The sequence below is a fragment of the Daucus carota genome, chromosome 4 (assembly GCF_001625215.2).
Source record: "Daucus carota subsp. sativus chromosome 4, DH1 v3.0, whole genome shotgun sequence".
Taxonomy (NCBI): domain Eukaryota; kingdom Viridiplantae; phylum Streptophyta; class Magnoliopsida; order Apiales; family Apiaceae; genus Daucus; species Daucus carota.
The window spans coordinates 46,569,925-46,589,583 of NC_030384.2; the positions used below are offsets into that span (position 1 = coordinate 46,569,925).

Sequence of the window (19,659 nt, forward strand, 5' to 3'; positions counted from 1 at the left end):
AAAATAAATTTAGCCAATCAGACACAAAGGTAGTCTCGAGGCTTTTAAGAAGGAATAATTTTTATTTCATTTAAAGATGAGATAATAATATAATTTTAACTTTTCATGCATAAATAAGTCAAATTTTATCGTGATAGAAATTTAGTGCGTCATATTGTAAATAATTTCGATAATAAAGTTTAATTGTGGTCTTTCGAGAACAATATTTGAGATAATAATCACTGCGCAGCATGCATCATAGTCCGAAAGTAGAATGTTCTCACATGTTGATCTCATTACGAATTTCTACTGGTATAGGTTCACAAATATATTTTTCAAAACTTGTGGGCATCAATTAGCCACTGGAATAAATAATACTCCCTCCGTCCCATTTTAGTTGTCACATTTGGTTTTGTGCCGGTCAAATTGACCAAAGTTTGACTGAAATTTATTAATATTTTATCAATTGAAAAAATAAAAAAAATATGTCACCGGAAATAACTTTTAATCTACTTTAAGATGTAATTTTTAATTTTTTAAAATAATGAAAGAGTGACTTGTAATCCTTGGTCAAAAATTAGTCAATTTGACCAACAAAAAAGGAAATGTGACAACTAAAATGGGACGGAGGGAGTATATTCCATAGTTCTGTACAGAATTGCAAACCCTGCCTATCCATTTTAACCCTAAAGATGTATACATCAACTACACAGTCTACACTCTAAAGTTCCCCTGAGCCGCGGCTAGTCAATATGAAAAAAGCTTCTCTGCAAACTGTGACTGCTAATTATCAGCAGCTATCGGAGGAACAAAACAACAATCCTGAAGAGTTTGCTCAAAGATATGCCCGACTTTAAGCAGTTTCTCCTGCAGCAATAATGGAAAAACTTAATCTTGCATAGCTCAGTATAGTTTACAGTAGACACTCCTCTTCGGCGTCTCAGTCAATTTCAAACTATCAATAAGTAGTTTCAAAATACCAGAATAAATGAAGGTGTTTTAACTTTTTTAAGCAGTTTTCATGCTAATCAATACTAATATAGGTTGATCTCAAAGACGAGCATGTTAAGTTGTTTCTGACCTCATCAAATGCTGCGCCAATCATCTGAAGACCAACAGGGAGGCCAGCAGGACCACCTTCAACTAAACCACAAGGCAACACTAGTGCTGGTAGACCTGCTAAATTGACATTGACCTGATACAGGCATTGCTTGTCAGGTCAGATATTACAGAGTCATAATGGTCCTAAAAGTGAAACCATTACTAATTACTGATATTAATGAAGGATACCAATGTAGCTTCAAATAGGTCAGTATTTTCAATATGACCCCAACTTCTTACCAGTACTCGAACGGAAGATGTTAAAACTTGATAAATTTCAGGTTTCACGAAAAAATATTATCAGAAGCAAGACAAATACTTTAGTCATGGACAGGGTGTAAATGAGCTGAGCTGAATCGAATACTGTCATGCTCAAGCTCGACCAAAAAGTTCGGGCTCATGCTCATACTTGAGTTCAACCAAACCATATATTTAAGCTCAAAGCTTGGATCGAGTAAAGATCAGGAAACTTGAATTCCGCTTGAGAGCTCAAACTAACTGTCTAAAGTATTTACAAAATCTTGAATGGATTTCAGCTTGATTTATCATTAAAAATAAATTTTAATTTTTAATATGCATAAAAGTAGCTTAAAATTTAGAAATAATTAAAAAAATGACAGCTCAATTTGGCTCGTCAGCTATTCCAGCCTATTGATTGGAAGCTTGAGCTTAGCTCAATAATACGCTAGCATAGCTTGAGCTCCGCTCGACTATTTGTCGTGTTGAATTCAATTCAAGTATTTTACAAGTTCATGAAGCATGTTGGACCTACCAGTTTCAAATGCAGTATATTTGAATACATGAGTCATGAGGTAGTAATTTGGTTGTAAGCAGTTTTTACCCGGCAATGTAGGTATCCGATGGAAACTGGAAAAATTTCGAAACAACAACAAAAAAAGCATCACTTACTGTCATGATGTCACCTGCATACATTGCCAAAGGATCATCTTTCTTTTCACCTGAAATGATGTTAGTGTCAGGTAACAAGTTCTCTTCTTATTGCAGGTGGTCAGAAGAATAACACTAAAAGGTAACAATAATCCCTTAATATCATATACAGTAGTAAATTACTAACACAGCTATTTATGAAGACAACATACCAATCTTATAAGCTGCAGATGGTGCTGCAGGAGAAATTAGGATATCATTTTCATCCAAAGCTGACTTGAAGCTTTTCCGAACTAGAGTTCTGACCTAAGACACATGTCAGAATGAATTTTAATCTTGACTTAATAGCATCTAATGCACAAACTTTCTAATATATATCGAACAACATAGTATAAACTAATAGGTGATATACTCAGAGTGGCAGGCAATGATGTCAAGTTACCAGCTCTTCTAAAGACACTGAGGTACTAGGACTTGATAGAATCATATAATATATCTTGGCACTCCTCATCACTCAAAAATCCATGTTTAGTTTAAGAGGGGATCACTAGGAACCCATATCTTTAAGCAATATTTAACCTTTATGTGTGAATTGAACCTGTGCGATAATACCATGTTAAGTTAGGAGGACTTTATAGGGACATATATCACATCTTGACAAATGGCAAGAGTCACATGCACAAAAGGCCTCTATTAATCAATTTATTTCTGATGGGTAGTCAGTAATTACTAAATTAAAAGACATCAAAGGGGATGTTAACGAAGATCTCATAGATGTAAAATGATATTTATGTGAGGATACATAACAATGATGTTAGCACCAGAATAAAATTTGCACCAGACTACTACACCAAAAAATTGCAAATTATTATAGGTCGTAGTTTTCACATTGTGACCCCCAATATAATAAAGCGTTCATCCGAGCCAAAAACAATAGTAAATTACTTTGCAGTAAGTGCTATACCTGCTGAGCACGCTTGTAATAAGCATCATAATAACCAGCTGAAAGGGCATATGTTCCCATTAAGATCCTCCTCTTTACCTGTAAAAGATGTGTGATAAGGTATTAAACTACATTTGTACATCCTGCCATCCTGGTACCCACTTCAAGTTCGTACCAAATTTATTGGAAATCTAAGTAAATGTTTCTGGCAGCAGTTGGAGTCAAACTATTAAACAATATAAGAAAACTGTATGTAAAGGTCAGATGCTGCATACCTCAGAACCGAAACCATGAGCACGAGTATTCTCATAAAGAGAATTCAACTCCTCAGATTCACATTGGTTGCCATATCTAGAAAAACATATGTACCACTTAAATTACAAGTTTATAAACATGACAGCTATAATTTTTGATTTTAGCAACTCAAATTTACTAAAAATTGTAAACCAGAATCAACAAAAAGTAAGACCCATGGCAAATAACTAGCTACTTTATAGCTTAATCATTCTGTACATGCTTGGCGCCAAAGCTTAACAACTGCACCAATTAAAACCCAGCTCTGGAACCTCATAGATAAGAGAATAAGAAATGGAAGAGGGGGGTGAAATCAAAAAAGATTAATGCTGTAATTCACCTAACACCATCATATCTAGATAAGTTTGAAGAAGACTCAGATGAAGCAAGTATGTAGTAAGCTGGCAATCCTAAAGAAAATGATGGCAAGGACACCTGGCAATTACAAGCTGTTAGAGATTCGCCAAATATTTCATCCAAAAAACAGGAAAATACAAGGTAAATGAATAGCTATAATTTAAGGAAGAAAATAGGCTTATAAAAACATGGGGAACAATACCTCGGTTACAGTACATCCCAGTTCTTCTAGATGAGAAACAGCAGCACGAATGGACATCACTATTTCTGCATCAACTCCTTCATCTAGTGTTTCACGAATCACCCCAACACGCAATCCTTTTAATGGCTTGGAGTCTAATATATCTTTAGAGATGAATTGGGACGTGAAATCAGGGACTTCCTGGACAACAAAATATTCATAAAGACTACGGCAAATTTTTTTCCGATCAGACTGTTTCATATCTTGCTAGATTTTAATTTGATATCCAGTTTGAGAATTTATAATTTTAACAGTTAATTTTTATCTATTTAAACCAATAAGAAAGGTCTATAGATCATAATTTCAGTTACAAATTGATATTGAATTAAATCTATAATATATTTATTTATTTAAGGTAAGATAAGCTCAACCCATAGTAATTAAGTTTTACGAGTGAAAACAGAGCCAATATAAAATATCTGCTTTTAGCTCAATTTTTTTTCTGCAAAATCCCTATAAACTTTCATAACCTTGTGACATAATATCAAACTTGTAACGGGTTATTAGTTCAAAAATGGAATTATAAGGAATACAAATACCAAACACAAGATTCGGAGCAGAGAATAAAGATTATTTTGTAATTGATTCATGTTATTATAAAGACTTTCCTAAAAAAGAGGTTTCTATCTTTAGATAGTAGAGTGATAATAGGGTTTGTTGTTCATCATGGTATTAATTATTATTTAGAAACTAACATGGCTTTAAATAATATAGTTATTATCTTTAGACTTGATATAGTATTGAAATTTGAGACTCATCTCTTGTTATAGTCTAAGATCCATAGAACTCGTCTATTAGGCGGTTGAGAGATCCAAGGGTATTGGTTCTTCTGCAGCTAATCCAACCAAATTTTTCCGTTTCTTAATTAGAGTCCTACATTAATAAATAGATTTGTGTGATAAAATCAAATACTACAATTAGATTGCATAAGCGTAAAATCTTACTCGACGGCTACTAGTGGCATCATGTCTATCATGACCAGAAATAGCATTAAGGAGAATCCCAGTGTCAGAAACAGATGAACCAAAGCATCCGATAACATCTAATGATGACGCATATGCTACGAGCCCATATCTTGAGACACGCCCATATGTTGGCTTCAGACCAACTACACCACAAAATGATGCTGGTTGCCTTACACTTCCACCAGTGTCACTTCCCAGTGATACTACACATTGTCTGGCAGAGACAGCTGAAGCCGAGCCACCTGAGGACCCTCCAGGAACCCTTGACAGATCCCAAGGATTGGCAGTCACCTAATGAATTGTAAGATGCATTGGTCAAGTAAATAATGGTTCCTAACAAGAAGGTAATTTGGACTAAAAACTTAGGAGTATTTACTACAATTTAACATTGCAGGGAAATTAAAAACTATTAAACCACCTTTACTCAATATTGAAAATTCACAACTCCACATTTAGGAGAAAAATTTCCACTCCAAAAGAAAAAAGCATGTAGTACGGTGACAGCCAATATAAGTAAGCGAAGGCCCAGAACAAGTACTACCAATCGAACATTGCCACCAGCTCAATATTGAAGCACCCCCTTGTGTTTTATAAACATCCAAGAAGACAATAATAACTAAAAGACAAATGAGTGTCAAGCTTAAATGAAAGATATGTGATCCACAATCATCAAAGATATACATCAAAGCAGACCATGTCTGTCTCATAGAAACCATAACAACTTTATTAGTAACCTTTGTTCAGCACAATAATCAAATGAAATTCACATTGTTCACACAACTTGAGTATGAGCAGGATTTAGGTTTTACAACTTATACACTTCCTGTTCCTATCACTATTTCTTAAACAAACTTGACAAATGCATTCATTCTGTATTTAACCCCAAATCCAACTAGTAACCTATATTTAGCATTCTCAACTTCCCAATCACGCACACAAATTACATTAGCACAACACTCAACTAAAGTTCAAAAGTAAGTGAAATTCGTTAAAACCCAACAAGAACCAACTTGTAGTATTATTAACATAGAACATTAACACTATACTCCACCAAACTTCAGGACTTTGCAATGCAGCAAGTTAAATTATTAAAACTAACAAGAACCAACTAACATCAAAACAATACACAACTAATTTCATAACTTTACAATGCGAAAGTAAAAATAGTAAAAACCCGAGAAGCCAAACCTGATAAGCTGAAGCTTCAGTACTACTCCCCATACCAAACTCATCCATATTAGTCTTCCCCACAACAATAGCCCCACTCTCCCTCATCTTCGACACCGCAGTCGCATCGTAAGCCGGTTTATAATTCTCCAATATCCTCGACCCAGCAGTGGACGGCATATCAGCCGTACAAATATTATCCTTCACGCCGACATAAACTCCGGCGAGGGGCCCCACCTCCTCATTCCTCTCAATCTTTCTGTCAAGTTCCTCAGCCTCTCGCAACACAGACTCCTCGGACACATACAGGAAGCTCTTGAGTTTCGGGTCGGATCTTTGGATCCGGGTCAAGTAGTCTCCAGCGAGTTCTACGGCGGTTTTTTCGCGGGAGAGAAGGGTTTTGCGAATATCGAGGATTTGAGAAGTGGGTGGGGGAGGGGAAGGGGTTAGGGTTAGGGTTTGAGAGGTGTGGAGAGATGATTTGATGCGGAAATTAAAGTGGGATAAGCGAGATTGGAGGTATAGGAGACGTGGGTTTTGTACTGAAGATAGCAGCATTTCAAGATTTTTGTTCAACAATTTTGCAGAAGAAAGAAAGTGGGATTGGAGATGTGTTTAAATTCAACAGCTTTCTTCCACTGGTTTGTAATCCGGGAGACAGCCTCAAACTGTCTGTTCCGGTTCGGATTTTCGGGTTTTTAGTTCTCGTCGGGTTCGGATTGAATTTTCAGATTTTTAATTTTGGTTAGATTTTCGGATTTTTGAGTGCTGGTTGGGTTCGAGTTGAATTCTCAGATTTTCAGTTTCGGTTGGATGTGAGTATAAATTTCAGGTCGGGTCAATATTAGTTTGATCAAATTGATTAAATTCAAATTTCAGTTTTGTTCGGCACAATAACATTCGCTTCAATATTTTGACAAATTAAGTTTGAATTTGAATGCTACACAGATTTAATATGAATTCGAAAACTTATACAAATCGAACTGGATTCAACAAAATTCAAAACTATACTTACATAATAAAAATTCGGCTTAAATTTCTTCTGCAGCACATTTTAGTTTTGAATGGATGAGAAATTATTGTTTCATCCTGGTCTCCGAGCAATTTGAACAGTAACGGTTACGTTTCTAATCTTGAAATGGCTTGCGCCACTTCTGTGTACAATGGGAGTCGTACTGGAGATTTTTTTATTTTTATTTTTTTAAAAATGAAGTTGTACTGGAGATATAGATATATTCACATTGTGTAAAGATTGTCTAGTTGTTGATATTTACAACCATCTAATTAATCTAATATGACTGAATCATCTGCTTTATCTACATTAGAAAGAGATGATGCATCAGCAAGGGGACCTTCAGTCGACATACTTACTGTTTGAGTCGGGTTCTCCCAAAAGTGGTTCCGTATGGCTTTAAGTTTCGGGTTGATAGTTGAGAATCCAGGATCACTGAGCAACTCTTGAACATTAGTCCGACCTTCCAGCATGCTCACTGCTTGAGACATTGTAGGCCGAAGCGTCGGAGCTGCATTGGTACACATGAGGGCTACATTTAGGAGTACCATGGCTTCCTCGGATGAATATTCAGACCCTAATGCTGGATCAACCAGCTCCAAGAGGTTCCCTCTTTCTTGCAGCACATAAGCCTGAAAAAGCAACAGATTACTGAAAGTCCTCGCTTAATATTAATTTTTAATGATAGATACGAAACTTTTAGTTACATGCAACTATGCAAACGAGGCCTGTCAAACTCTCCTCTCAAGGGAGTGACCACAATATTAAGATTGTACTGGGAATCTTATGACCTATATTAAAATAAGAATGAAGCGGAATTACAGAGTTGGAATTATATTTACCCAATCAAGGAGGTAAACAAACTCCTCCGTTGGCCTGTAGTTTGTGTTGCTTTTACCGCTAACAACTTCTAAAGCAACAACTCCAAAACTGTAAACGTCTGCTTTGCTGGTCAAGTAACCGCGCATTGCATATTCTGGAGCCATATAACCTCTGCAGCAGCACAGATCAGTATTAGAAGCTTCAGTATAAGATGTACACACAGTATAGATAGGTGTCCAGAATACATAAACTTGCTGCTTTACACTTAATATGTATTTCAATTTTCAAGAGAGAGGTCTCTAGAGGCAATGTTGAAGGATAGTAGTGGAAACTTACATAGTTCCTGCAATCCGTGTACTGATATGAGTATTGCCATCTTCATTAAGTTTTGCCAGGCCAAAATCAGATATCTTAGCATTCAGATCCTTATCAAGAAGCACATTGCTAGTTTTAATGTCTCTATGCACAATTTTTAAACTCGACTCTTCATGGAGGTAGCACAACCCTCTAGCTATGCCTAGACATATTTTCCACCTTGTAGGCCAATCTAACTTTAACCTAGCTGTTGAGTCTCTTCCTGTTAAAGTATAGAAAAAGAGCATGAAAAAGTTTTTTAGCAAAGACAAAGCTATATCTTCCGGTGGCTTTTACATGGATTTTGGCATTTTGCACTTGAATAGACAGCTTACCAAATAGTGCATGCGACAAAGAATTATTTTCCATGTACTCATATATCAATGATAACTGGTTGCCCTCAACACAACAACCATACAACTTTACGAGATTAGGATGCTGCGATGCAGATATCATGCCTATTTCAGTGATAAATTCATGGTTCCCTTGTCTAGACTTCGCTGAAAGTTGCTTAACTGCGACTACTGTTCCATCCGGCAAAAAACCCTATAGAAGATAAATAGCAGTAAAATCAACTTGTTGAAAATGAAGTGAGTGAATTCTAGAACCTATTACATAACAATCAAGTACTGGTATAAGCATTTTCTTCATCACAAACAAACCAAAGCTTTTAAAAGAAAGCTGAAGTAGAATTCTTAGGTGAGTGGGGGGTCTATTTCTCTAGTTCATTGCTTCCATCTCCTTTTTTCTTACAAACAAATTAATTTGGAAATATTCTAAGTTAATATATTGCACATATCCCAAGAAAAATAGAAACGTTAGTGTTAAAATTACAATACCTTGTAAACTGGACCAAAACCCCCTTCACCCAGCTTGTATGCCGGATCGAAGTTTTTGGTTGCAGCTTTGATCTGTCTTAACGTAAATAGCGCAATTTGTAGGTCTAGGCCTTTGAGTTCTGCATAATATGCAGTCATATAAAAATCAGTGAAACATATGTTGATAGTGAGATGCACTCATAGGGGAACATTCTTCCTCCAAGAATAACTTGACAAACAAAGGGATTGACCATTTACTATTTTTTAACGTAAACTAAAATTTTTAGAATAGGCCTTTAAGTTTTGCATAAATTGCAGTCATCCGAAATTAGTAAAATGTATTTTGATATTGAGATACACTCATAGTTGAACATTCTGACTCAAAAGAATAACTTGACAAACAATATATATATCAGTACAATATAATATATATATATTAATATATATATTGACTCAAAACAATATTAATATGTTAATATTGTTGGAGTGCCGTGGAGATAGAGCAAGTTGAAAAAGATTTGGCACGATATTATAGATCAGTACAATTTTCTATGTTTTGCGAGACATGTCTAATCTTAACGATTTTTAAAAGTATCAGACATATATATAGTGACACCAGTCTCTAGACATACTAAAATCATGATTGCAGCCATTATGAATTAAAGACTGGACTTAGAGGTGCAGAATTACTATAAAAAAGCTGTTACCACTGTCGGCAGATATCTTTCCTCCCAGACAACCTTTCCTCCATAAAATACACAGGATGATAAGGCAAAGAGATAATGCTCCCCCAGCAACTTCAAGTACTAGAGCAACATGCTTCTTTTTTCCATTAACTTTCGGAGGTTTAAAGTCTGGATCGAGTGAAGATTTTGAAAGTGTTAAAGAATTAAAGTGAACTTACTTAACTGACTACATGATAGAAGAAACTGAAAACGAATAAGATCAGGTCCTCCGCATGTAACATGTATCATTATACAAAATAATTATGTCATCAAATGACAATAGGATGCATGACATGATGAAAATAGATTTGATACAAAGCTTGGGGCATGGATGAAATTTTTTAATTCCCTTGGCAGAATGTAGATGAAATTCAAACATGTGTCTTCTGACTTAAATAACGATGGACAAATTTTCTTATGAACAACATATCATAGAACCTTAGTAGTTATATAAATATCAAAAGACTGTAATAGTTGTATTAATTCTATAAAAATATTAATTTCAATAGACCAGAGTGAAGAATAAAAGGGGAAAAAAGATATTATTAGCTCGATCATATAGATGAGAATGAAACAATATATCCTAACTGCCCAAGTCCATAGACCCGAACAGTTATGTTTCAACACGTCAATTAACGTTGTTTCTACTAGTCGTTCAAAATTATCCACAGACTGAGACATAGGCCTGATCCATAGTTAAGATATACTATATATTGCATGACATAAAAAATTTATATAGTTCCCTGAATAGGACATTTTAATTAAAATTGTATCCTAAAGTTATCTACACAATAAGTAAGATTGAGATCTCTTATTGTTGAATCATGGCTCGTTAATTTTTGACATGATGGACATTAATGATTGACCAAAGAAGTCAAGAATCATTCCTTTTATAAAATTTACTGATAGATCTCATGCATGTTTTAACTTATGAAGGAAGCAGCCAAACAGGAAGAGAAGAACAGCGATGCACTTGACGAATATATAATTAGACTTACTAGGCTCCACTGCTATGGCTGATATAAGAGGACCATAAACTCCTCTGAGTGGGATTCCAGTAGTGCCTTTCCCAGCCCAGTAAAAGTGAATCTTCAGTGTGTGGCTTGTTACAGCTACAGTAAAATTCTTAATAATGGGCTTCCCATCCCCACCAGCTTCAGCTTCAATGTTAAAATCCTTGAGCACCAACTTTTCCTGTAAAAAGAGTACAGTAGATTTAGCAATCACGAAAAATCTCTATTTCTCCCTTTATTTATATTCTCTGCATAAGAATATCTTGATTACCTGAATGTAGACATCAAAGATACGCTTCCCAAGGCTGTTAAATGATCTGTCATTGGTGAAAACAATTTCTGCAAAATGGAGGCTGACAGTGTAGTTCCCATTCCCAAGACAGAGTCCATAGTAAGTAAGAGAAACGGGAGATGTACGTGCTGTTTTGTACAAATTTAATAAAGATGCAGAAACATTTTTTAGTGCAGAAGTGTTCGTCGTAATATAGGCATCAGCATCAAGATCATTGTCCATAAATATTCCCGTACTGCTGAATGCCCAATTCTGTCTTGAGTAGAACATTGAAGCTCCTCTGAATTCCACATCAGCTTCGAACCTGGTGTTATTGTTGATTACTACATCCTCCCCTCCACAATTGATGTACAGGAAATACTTGTCTGTTCAAAGTTGATAAACCTCACAGAATGTAAACAAAGATATATAATAAAAATAAAGAAGAAGGAAGCATTGCATGGCAAAGATGGGAACTTCCAAGTCAAGCATATAGAACAAACACTTATACTCCATTTAGTAGGAAGGGATGGAATAAGGTAGGAATTAAATAAATCCTTGTGACTAAGTTGGAAGATGAGAGAAAATGTAAGAGGGAACAATGGGAGGGAAATAATAGTGTGCAAATTTTTTGTTAGAATATAATATGTGATCCTTGGTAAGCCCTCCTCCCAACACCTTGAGGTTGTGGGAGAACTGGTCACTTAACATGGTATCAGAGCTCATGCTCACGGGAGTGAGGGGAAATGTTAGAATATAATATGATCCTTGGTAAGCCCTCCTCCTCCCAACACCTTGAGGTTTTGGGAGAACTGGTTACTTAGCATTTTTGTTCTTAATCAAGTAAATCAACTCCTTAAACTCTTTGTCACGGGATGCGGGTCTCCCTATTTCCAACTCTACATGTATGAACATTCAGAACTTGGCTAACACACACTCTATTCTGCACTTTACGATTGCTAGGCAACTTCCTAGAGATTCTTTTAGAATGAATAATCATAAGAAACTGTTTAACTGTAAACTATCAATTATAAGTCTTTTCAGGGTACACCAGTAAGCCGGATCAATCTGCTAATATGACTTGCGGTCAAATAGTCACCCCCCAACCTGTACTTTAATGACTTATCCTAAGACCTTTAAGGTTTTGGGATAGTTTAATTAACATGGTATCAAATTTAGTTTATCCAGATATCTCATTTGACTCCTGGGGACCCCCATCACTTTCACAGTTTATATTGCACCGCTGTTGTCGATTCGTAAGGATACCAGCTATGTAACTAACTTCCTGATTACCTGAAGAGAACTTTACAATTGTAGATTTTAGAATTACGAGAAATATACTTTCTGCCTGATTATCTCAAAAAATATTAGTAAGAAAAAAATCTGGCCTAGTAAAATCTGTTATCTGGCCTAGTAAAATTTGTATCAAGATTTGACTTCACCTTTGGTCATATACTTATATTTCTAAGGCCGGGATACATCACTTACGACCTGTCTATAATTTATTATAGCCTACATGAAAATAAATAGGAGGTCCGGGGTCTGATTCTTCTGAATAAGATGATATGTAGGTAGTAATGGCTGGAATATGTTCAGGGCACTTCAGGCTGATAACAAAACTGGATTTGTATAGTCACTATCCCCAGTATGTGTACTGGTTTTGTTTTTCATGATGGAACTGCACTGTATACAGAATTCGTGTGTAAAGAAGTGTGGGTCTGTTTTCTGCTAGGAAACTTGATAGAAGCACTCACTTCATATATTATCTCTATTAAATTTTCTGGAAAATGATTTAGTTATTTGCTCCCAAAAAGCTCTATCTGCATGCTCTTGCATATGAGAGACTATATTTCATATAATATTACTGTTTCTGTTTGCATACCGTTAAGTGGACTGTAATACAACATTTTAATAATCATGCAAAATGTTTAGGCCAACTATGCATACAAGCAACTGTATGAAATATTACATAAATGGTCAGATGCTTAGCAAGAAAATTACTCACAATCACGACTGGGAGCAGAACAAGGAAAATTTTTCTTCAGGCATGAATGAACTTTATCTCTGTAGGAAAACACACAAAGCAAGCACTATTATTAGTCAGGTTGAAATAATCTTATCCCCTAAACTATGTAAGTCAGAGAATTAGATCTTTCATTCAACACAACACTAGGACAAATGATAAAAAATATATATATAATTACTAAAAGTTGAGACCCTAGTACAAGGATTACATTTTATCTGCTGATGAAGAATAGCTTTCCACTAAGTTCCTGGAGGAACAAATGAAGACCTTGTTATTACAATATACATACACTGGAAAGTTTGAAGTACAAATAAGTCTGCACTTACACACTTCCTCTAGGACATTCAAATGGACTTGAGACTTCTGCATTGAAATTGTTGTACGAGATATCTCTGCACTCCAATATGCAAAATGAAAACAACAATGGTCATCAAGCCAAGTATAGGCATACAACGACTAAATGATTGTGATATTTTTCAGCTGTGTATGACACTCTTCGCTAAAGAATAAAATTATCTTACAAAGAAGATAACTTGTTATGCCTCAAATACATTAATTTATAACTCTAATTAAATATGGCAAAAGTTCATACGCATTCTTATTCCGAGATAATATCCATTCAGGTATGGGCCCACTAAGCTTGTTACCTGTCAAATAACTTAAAAACAAGCATAACTTAGTATTTTGAAAGAAAAAAACTAAAATGTGAGAAATATCAGGAGTGGACATAGACTTACATGTAATCGGCTTTTGCTAAATTGACAAAATTTGATGGAATATCACCAGCCAAGTTATTAAAACTGATGTCTCTACATAAACAAAGCAATTGAATAAGTTTCTAGTGGACTCTGTAAATTAACTTGTACAAAAAGGAGTAGCTATATTAAATATGAAATAAAATAGTGCTACACCGAGATTGACCGAACATTTCAGAAAACATAACAACTTTGTAGCACCTAGATGCAAACATGTAAAATAATATATGTGTGTGTGTGTGTTTTATCATTGTTAGTTAAGAACTTTCAGACACAGCATGTGTAAAGTTTCCTTTATTTGAGAAAGTCCCTTCTGTCTAACCATGCTTTCTTGCAGAAGGGCATTTAGATGTAATATGCTTAGAGGGCACGTATATATAAGGCTGGTTGAGCCAGGTCTTCATTTGAAAAGGCACTTAAACTTATTCTCGGTTTCAACTTTTAATCACATATTTCATATCACGAGCTTAATTGCAATAACAGGACCTTTAATCTAACATAATTGCACCCATAAGTGATAAATTGACAAACATTTCTGACTCTTCTTTTTAGATAACAATATATGGATACGAGCCAATGGAATGTTGTCAGTACATACATGATACAACCACAGACCATGACAGATTCTATAGTAAGAATTAGAAGCTACGTACATCGTTTTCAGATTTTTTGCCTCGCCGATGTATGAAGGAATCTCTCCGCTAATTAAGCAACTTCTTAGTATCCTGCATCGCATATTCTAATTTTACCATTGTATTCAAATATTGATGGTGTATTTTCTAAAAATGAAGGAAAACAACTTACAAAGTCTTCATCGACTCCATGCTTAATGTGGGAAAAGAGAATTCTTTACCTTTTAAGTCACTGATCCTCCTAAAAATTTGGCCAATAAAAGGAAAATGGAAGATACATTATATACTATATGGCATATGCAACCAACAAAAAACAAGAGAAGGAGAAACAAGAGTAAAATTGCATACAAATCACTTAAGCTTTTTAAGTTTGAAATACTGTCAGGAATTGGGCCCTCAAGAGAGCAACCTTGCATGTGCCTGTAATATAATATACAAAAGCGCACAGGATTGTTGAGATCAAATCACTCTTCTCGACTTTGTGCACATGAATTCGGAACAAGCTTTAGGTGCAGTACTTACAGTTTCTCAATTTGTGACCATCTCTGAATGAAATCAGGTATCTTGCCAGTAAAATTATTGTCACTTATTCTCCTGCAGTTTTTCAAAGATTTAAATGTCAAAATGAAATTTCCAGCAGAAGTGGAACTGCGATAGAAGCAGTAATTACCTAAAACTGAAAGTTGAATAGAAGAATCCTATGATTATATATTGGATTGTAAGAAAGAATGTGTAATTGGTTATAAATACTATCTATTTGGTTGGCCTTTTTTTTCCTGACCAGTAACTTCATGCTCTGAAATGATAAAGAGGGTTTTCGATTTTGAGTAAGTGTTCTATACAGATTAAAGCTTTCCGCGTCTTATATTAGTGTTTTTTTTGTTCAGAAACCTCTCACAAGTGATTATTTAGAAACCGAAAAGTAAGTAGAGGGCTACATTTTTATTTCCTCTTCAAGCTCTTACAAATAATAAATTATATAAACATTTTAACTTGGGGTGATTATTAAGAGATGTACATACCAAGTACCAAGCAGGGTAGGCAGCAACAGGCATTCATAAAATATGAAAGGAAATATATACTTACATATCAGTCAAGTTGGTCAGATTAGAAAGTTCTTCTGGCAACTCTCCTGAGAATGAATTTGATGATAAAACACTGAAAGTGAAAGTGAAGATGCGTTTGTATTAATATTTTAATTAATTATGTTAACACGATATTCACATCTCTGAAATTTCTAGTAAAATATGTGTATGACAAGTTCAAAAAAAATTACAGCTTTTGTAATTTGACCAAGTTTCCTATATCTGTGGGGATTGCTCCAGAGAAAGCATTTCCTTCTAGGCTCCTGCAATATTCAGATGTTAATAATTTGTAGGCAAATTCAGCCTCTCCGTCACACCAGCCATAATTTTCATTATGAAGCTAGTATAAGTTATAATTAATACTAATTTATCTATGTATAAAAAGCATAGTGTATGTATTTCTTATATATATGGATACTACACATTTTAATCTATTGCCTTGTACATAAAGAGTGCTTTATATGTATTCATTTAACTTAATCTGATATCACCACTACACACAGTTAGGCTGCAGATACTTTTTACCTTGAACACATTGTATAACAAAATTTTACATTGTACAAAGTTCTGAGCATACTATATCCACCATTAACAACAAGCTCTAGGAAAAATATCAGTCATGAAATCTTAAGAAGAGATTCAACATACAGGTTTGATAGAGTAATGATATTGGTAAGCGCCTTTGGAAATGGACCAGATAATCGGTTTCCCATAAAAGAACTGCATATTCAATCATCAGTATATTTAATTATGTGATGTTATACAGGAATACAATACTGTAATACTGGTAATGTGGTGCATACAGGCCAGTCAAGTTCATAGAAGCCCATGTCCGTGGAATTGTGTTATTTAGATAGTTGCGACTTAAATCCCTGGAAAAAAAAAGTGTACAATTAGAAGTGCATTCAAACTGAAAAAAAAAATTAGTTTCTAAGCTACTACAAGTCTACATTGCTGTTAGCAATAAAAAGTATGCAGGTGATTACTAACATTGCAAGTAAATCTTCTTTAACAGTTGCATAAACGCAGCTCCTAAATACTGTGCAACAAATATTGTAATAAAAGAAACTTCGGAATATATTGGATTTTTGCTTACAAGTTTTTGAGGTGGTGTAGCTTGGAGAACTCAGATGGAACACTTCCTGACAAGTTTTGGGATTTTAAGGCTCTGCAAATATTTTCTGCACAATTAAGCACTTGCAAGCAAAAGCACATTGTTAAACAGATTCTAACATAACTAGATTGATTTAATAAGCTTGATATATTTGCTTCGATTTACATTTTGTCCAAGAAATGTCCAGCGGCCAGCGGGACATGAAATAAAAGTTTCCGTCCAGACTTAGTAAACTGAGGACTGAGAGGTAGTGTTTCTTGAGGAAAAGAAAATCATAATTAAGCTGCTGATCGAGAATCAGATTATCACACTCTTGTCTTCAAATTTCATTATCAGTAGAAAACGTAAGTTCATTGAAATTCACATTTTTCTCTTTTTGATAATATTAGATAAGAGCATTACAATTATAACTTCTATATCTGGCATGAATGCTGCACTGCAAGACTGCGGAAAGTATTGCAATGTGTGATCAGGCACCAGCTATATCAGTCTAACAGGAATTTCGACAGAAGCAAAACAAAGTATAAACAGGTAAACGAGGGATGAGGCCAACTACTACATCCGATACTTAAATTATACATGATCCTGATGATTCGATATTTTGATTAATATGTTTAATATTTAAAATATACTATGGACCCCATGGCCGACCTAAGTGTGAAGGCATTCAAGTTAGCCTCCATGTACAGCTGGTGTCTGCTGATATGGCTACAAGTCATAAGATAGCATCCTGCCCTAGATTTATAGTGGTACTAAGTATTAACATCTTGACTTCGTCAACATTTCACATTTTCTGAAAACTACAGCAGTACTATTTATAATATTGAACAATTAAAATCAACTTAATTGTCAAAACTTAAACTACTGTATGCATTATCCATCGTGCAGTTAGGTAAAGGCCACCATCAATTCTCAAACTATGAAATGGAAAGAGGGATGGACTAACTTTACCAAAATAGTACAGAGGGAATCAAGCTACAGTGGATTTTAGTAAGATGATGATAAGAACAGAGAGGGAGAGGGAGAGAGAAAGGAGGGGGAGGGGGGAGAGAGAGAGAGGGAGGGAGGGAGGGAGGGAGGGAAAGAGAGGGAGAGGGAGAGAGGGAGAGAGAGGGAGGGAGGGAGGGGGGGGAGAGAGAGAGAGAGAGATGTACATGGCAATAACATGACAGGTGGTATTGGCGTCGAAAGAACAATCACAGGTAACAGAGCTCTCAAAACCCTTCCTCACAATCGGAATACTCCAATTGCCCTCACCGCTACACGGGTCCTTGCTAAAATCCCAATCATTCTTCCCCAACTTCTTCCCAATCTCTTTCAAGGCCCTCACTGCAGCATTATCCCAATCAATCAATACATAACTCAACCAAACACTAAACCTCAAAACACATGTAATTTACCTTCATCTTGGTGGAGCTTGGCAGTAGCCGCTGACACAAAACTAGTCCTACTGAAGATAATTAACACAAAGTAACAAATGACGAACACGTGAAAAAGAAAAAACTTGGTACTAAAACCACAAAAGTAGTCCATGTAGTTAGTTGCTGTAAAATCCACCAATATGCATGGAGATTTAAAACTACTTTCTCTACATAGAACTCTAAAGAGACGCAGCCACTAAATAAATAAGATTTGTGGGGATAGAATGAAGTAAGTAGTTTGGAGCTCAACTGTAAGTAAGTATGTATAATGTATGTAATGTTGAATGTAGATTGTACAGTTTGTCGCATTATTGCCATTCCTTGGATTTATTACGACTCACATGATCAAGTGGAGGACCACTGCTATTATTTGACGTTATTCCTTGTAACAGTGAACATGAGTACTCCCTCCGTCCCATCAGGTTCTTTACAGTTTCCTTATTTGGCCGTCCCATCCATTTTTTTATATTACAAAACTTTTCTAAAATAGTTAATGGGTCCCACCACTTTCCCACTTTTTCTCCTTTTTCACACTACTTTTACTCCACTATCTCTCTTTTATATATTAAAAATCAGTGGGTCTCACCACTTCAATCACTTTTTTTTCTCTTTTCTACTACTTTATACATATTTCTTAACCTCCGTCATGTAAAGAATTGGGTGGGACGGAGTGAGTATCTTTTTTACTAAATTCATCATTCATGGTTAATAAATAAAATTCTACGGCTCTTTAGACGGACATATCCTCTGCGGGTTTTCTATATGCTTTTAACCTTTATGGTTAAATTATAAAATAGGGGCTTTTAATCAAATTTTCAAGTTTATAGAATAATTATATATTTATGATTTAATTTATCCTATTTTCTAAAAACCATATCGCAATTTTAAAAAATCATGAATTAGATAAATTTATGATTTAATTATCAAATAGGTCATCCAAATGTAGGAAGTGAGTCACTAATTACAAAACTGACTCTCATTAGTTACTCATTTAAATATTGGTATAAAAGATATCACTCGATTATCAATCGAAATTCTTAAAAATATTATATATTGAGTTTCACACATTTTTTATAAATGTTATTACATCCAAATGAAAGGTTCCAAACTCTACTAATTTAGATAATATTGTTAGATTTATAAAATTTAATCAACTATTTATTCTTAATTTTTTTATTGTTTTATTCAGTTTAAATAAAAAAATAGTAGATAATTTTTTAAAAATTTTAAAAATATTATCTAAAATACTAGAATCGGAATCTTTGATTGAGATGTGATATCATTCAATAAAAAAAGTGTGAAACTTAATATATAATATTTTAAGAATTTTAACCAACGATAAGGTGATTATTTTGCTAAAAAATTTATGATCCATATCTCACTCAGTTTTGTAATCATCGACTCATTGATACATTTGGACGCACTACTTAATACCGACAAATTTGTGACTCTCAAAAACCGTATCATATGACCTTATTATATATCTCATCAGCATTTTGGTTTAGAAATTCTCATAATATATGATTTTATTAATTCTTTAGAAAATAAGTATTTTTGACATTTTTTCCGGAAAGATAAATAATTAAGGCCCTACATGTAGCTAGGGGTGAGCAAAACCGGATATCCGGTCCGGTTATGAATTATAAACCGGATATCCGGTTTTTCGGATCACTATA

At 34.8% G+C, this 19,659-nt stretch overlaps 2 protein-coding genes across 3 annotated transcripts; both read right to left on the minus strand.

Annotated features, from left to right (window-relative positions):
• Positions 1-492: 492 nt before the first annotated feature.
• Positions 493-6,630, minus strand: LOC108217664 (glutamyl-tRNA(Gln) amidotransferase subunit A, chloroplastic/mitochondrial). Its single transcript, XM_017390534.2, has 10 exons — positions 5,957-6,630; positions 4,748-5,059; positions 3,765-3,944; positions 3,546-3,640; positions 3,187-3,262; positions 2,933-3,010; positions 2,181-2,274; positions 1,990-2,039; positions 1,061-1,174; positions 493-846 (listed from the first exon to the last, which is right to left on the minus strand). Exons 1-10 carry the CDS (start codon positions 6,491-6,493, stop codon positions 763-765), a joined length of 1,620 nt encoding a protein of 539 aa, XP_017246023.1. The 5' UTR covers positions 6,494-6,630; the 3' UTR covers positions 493-762.
• A 518-nt stretch (positions 6,631-7,148) lies between these two features.
• LOC108217663 (probable LRR receptor-like serine/threonine-protein kinase At1g07650) lies at positions 7,149-18,283 on the minus strand. Of its 2 annotated transcripts, XM_017390532.2 has the most exons (24): positions 17,963-18,283; positions 17,717-17,891; positions 16,545-16,616; positions 16,252-16,320; positions 16,097-16,168; positions 15,640-15,711; positions 15,450-15,521; positions 14,886-14,957; positions 14,712-14,783; positions 14,536-14,604; positions 14,385-14,456; positions 13,714-13,785; positions 13,569-13,634; positions 13,303-13,368; positions 13,185-13,223; positions 12,956-13,014; positions 10,951-11,336; positions 10,665-10,860; positions 9,649-9,795; positions 8,963-9,081; positions 8,459-8,669; positions 8,106-8,346; positions 7,790-7,940; positions 7,149-7,579 (listed from the first exon to the last, which is right to left on the minus strand). In XM_017390532.2, the coding sequence occupies exons 1-24, from the start codon at positions 18,093-18,095 to the stop codon at positions 7,220-7,222; spliced, it is 3,063 nt and encodes a 1,020-aa protein (XP_017246021.1). In that variant the 5' UTR covers positions 18,096-18,283; the 3' UTR covers positions 7,149-7,219. The 2 variants fall into 2 exon arrangements, with proteins under 2 accessions (XP_017246021.1, XP_063947818.1); XM_064091748.1 differs by lacking the exon at positions 9,649-9,795 and having other exon boundaries at positions 17,963-18,223.
• Positions 18,284-19,659: the final 1,376 nt, after the last annotated feature.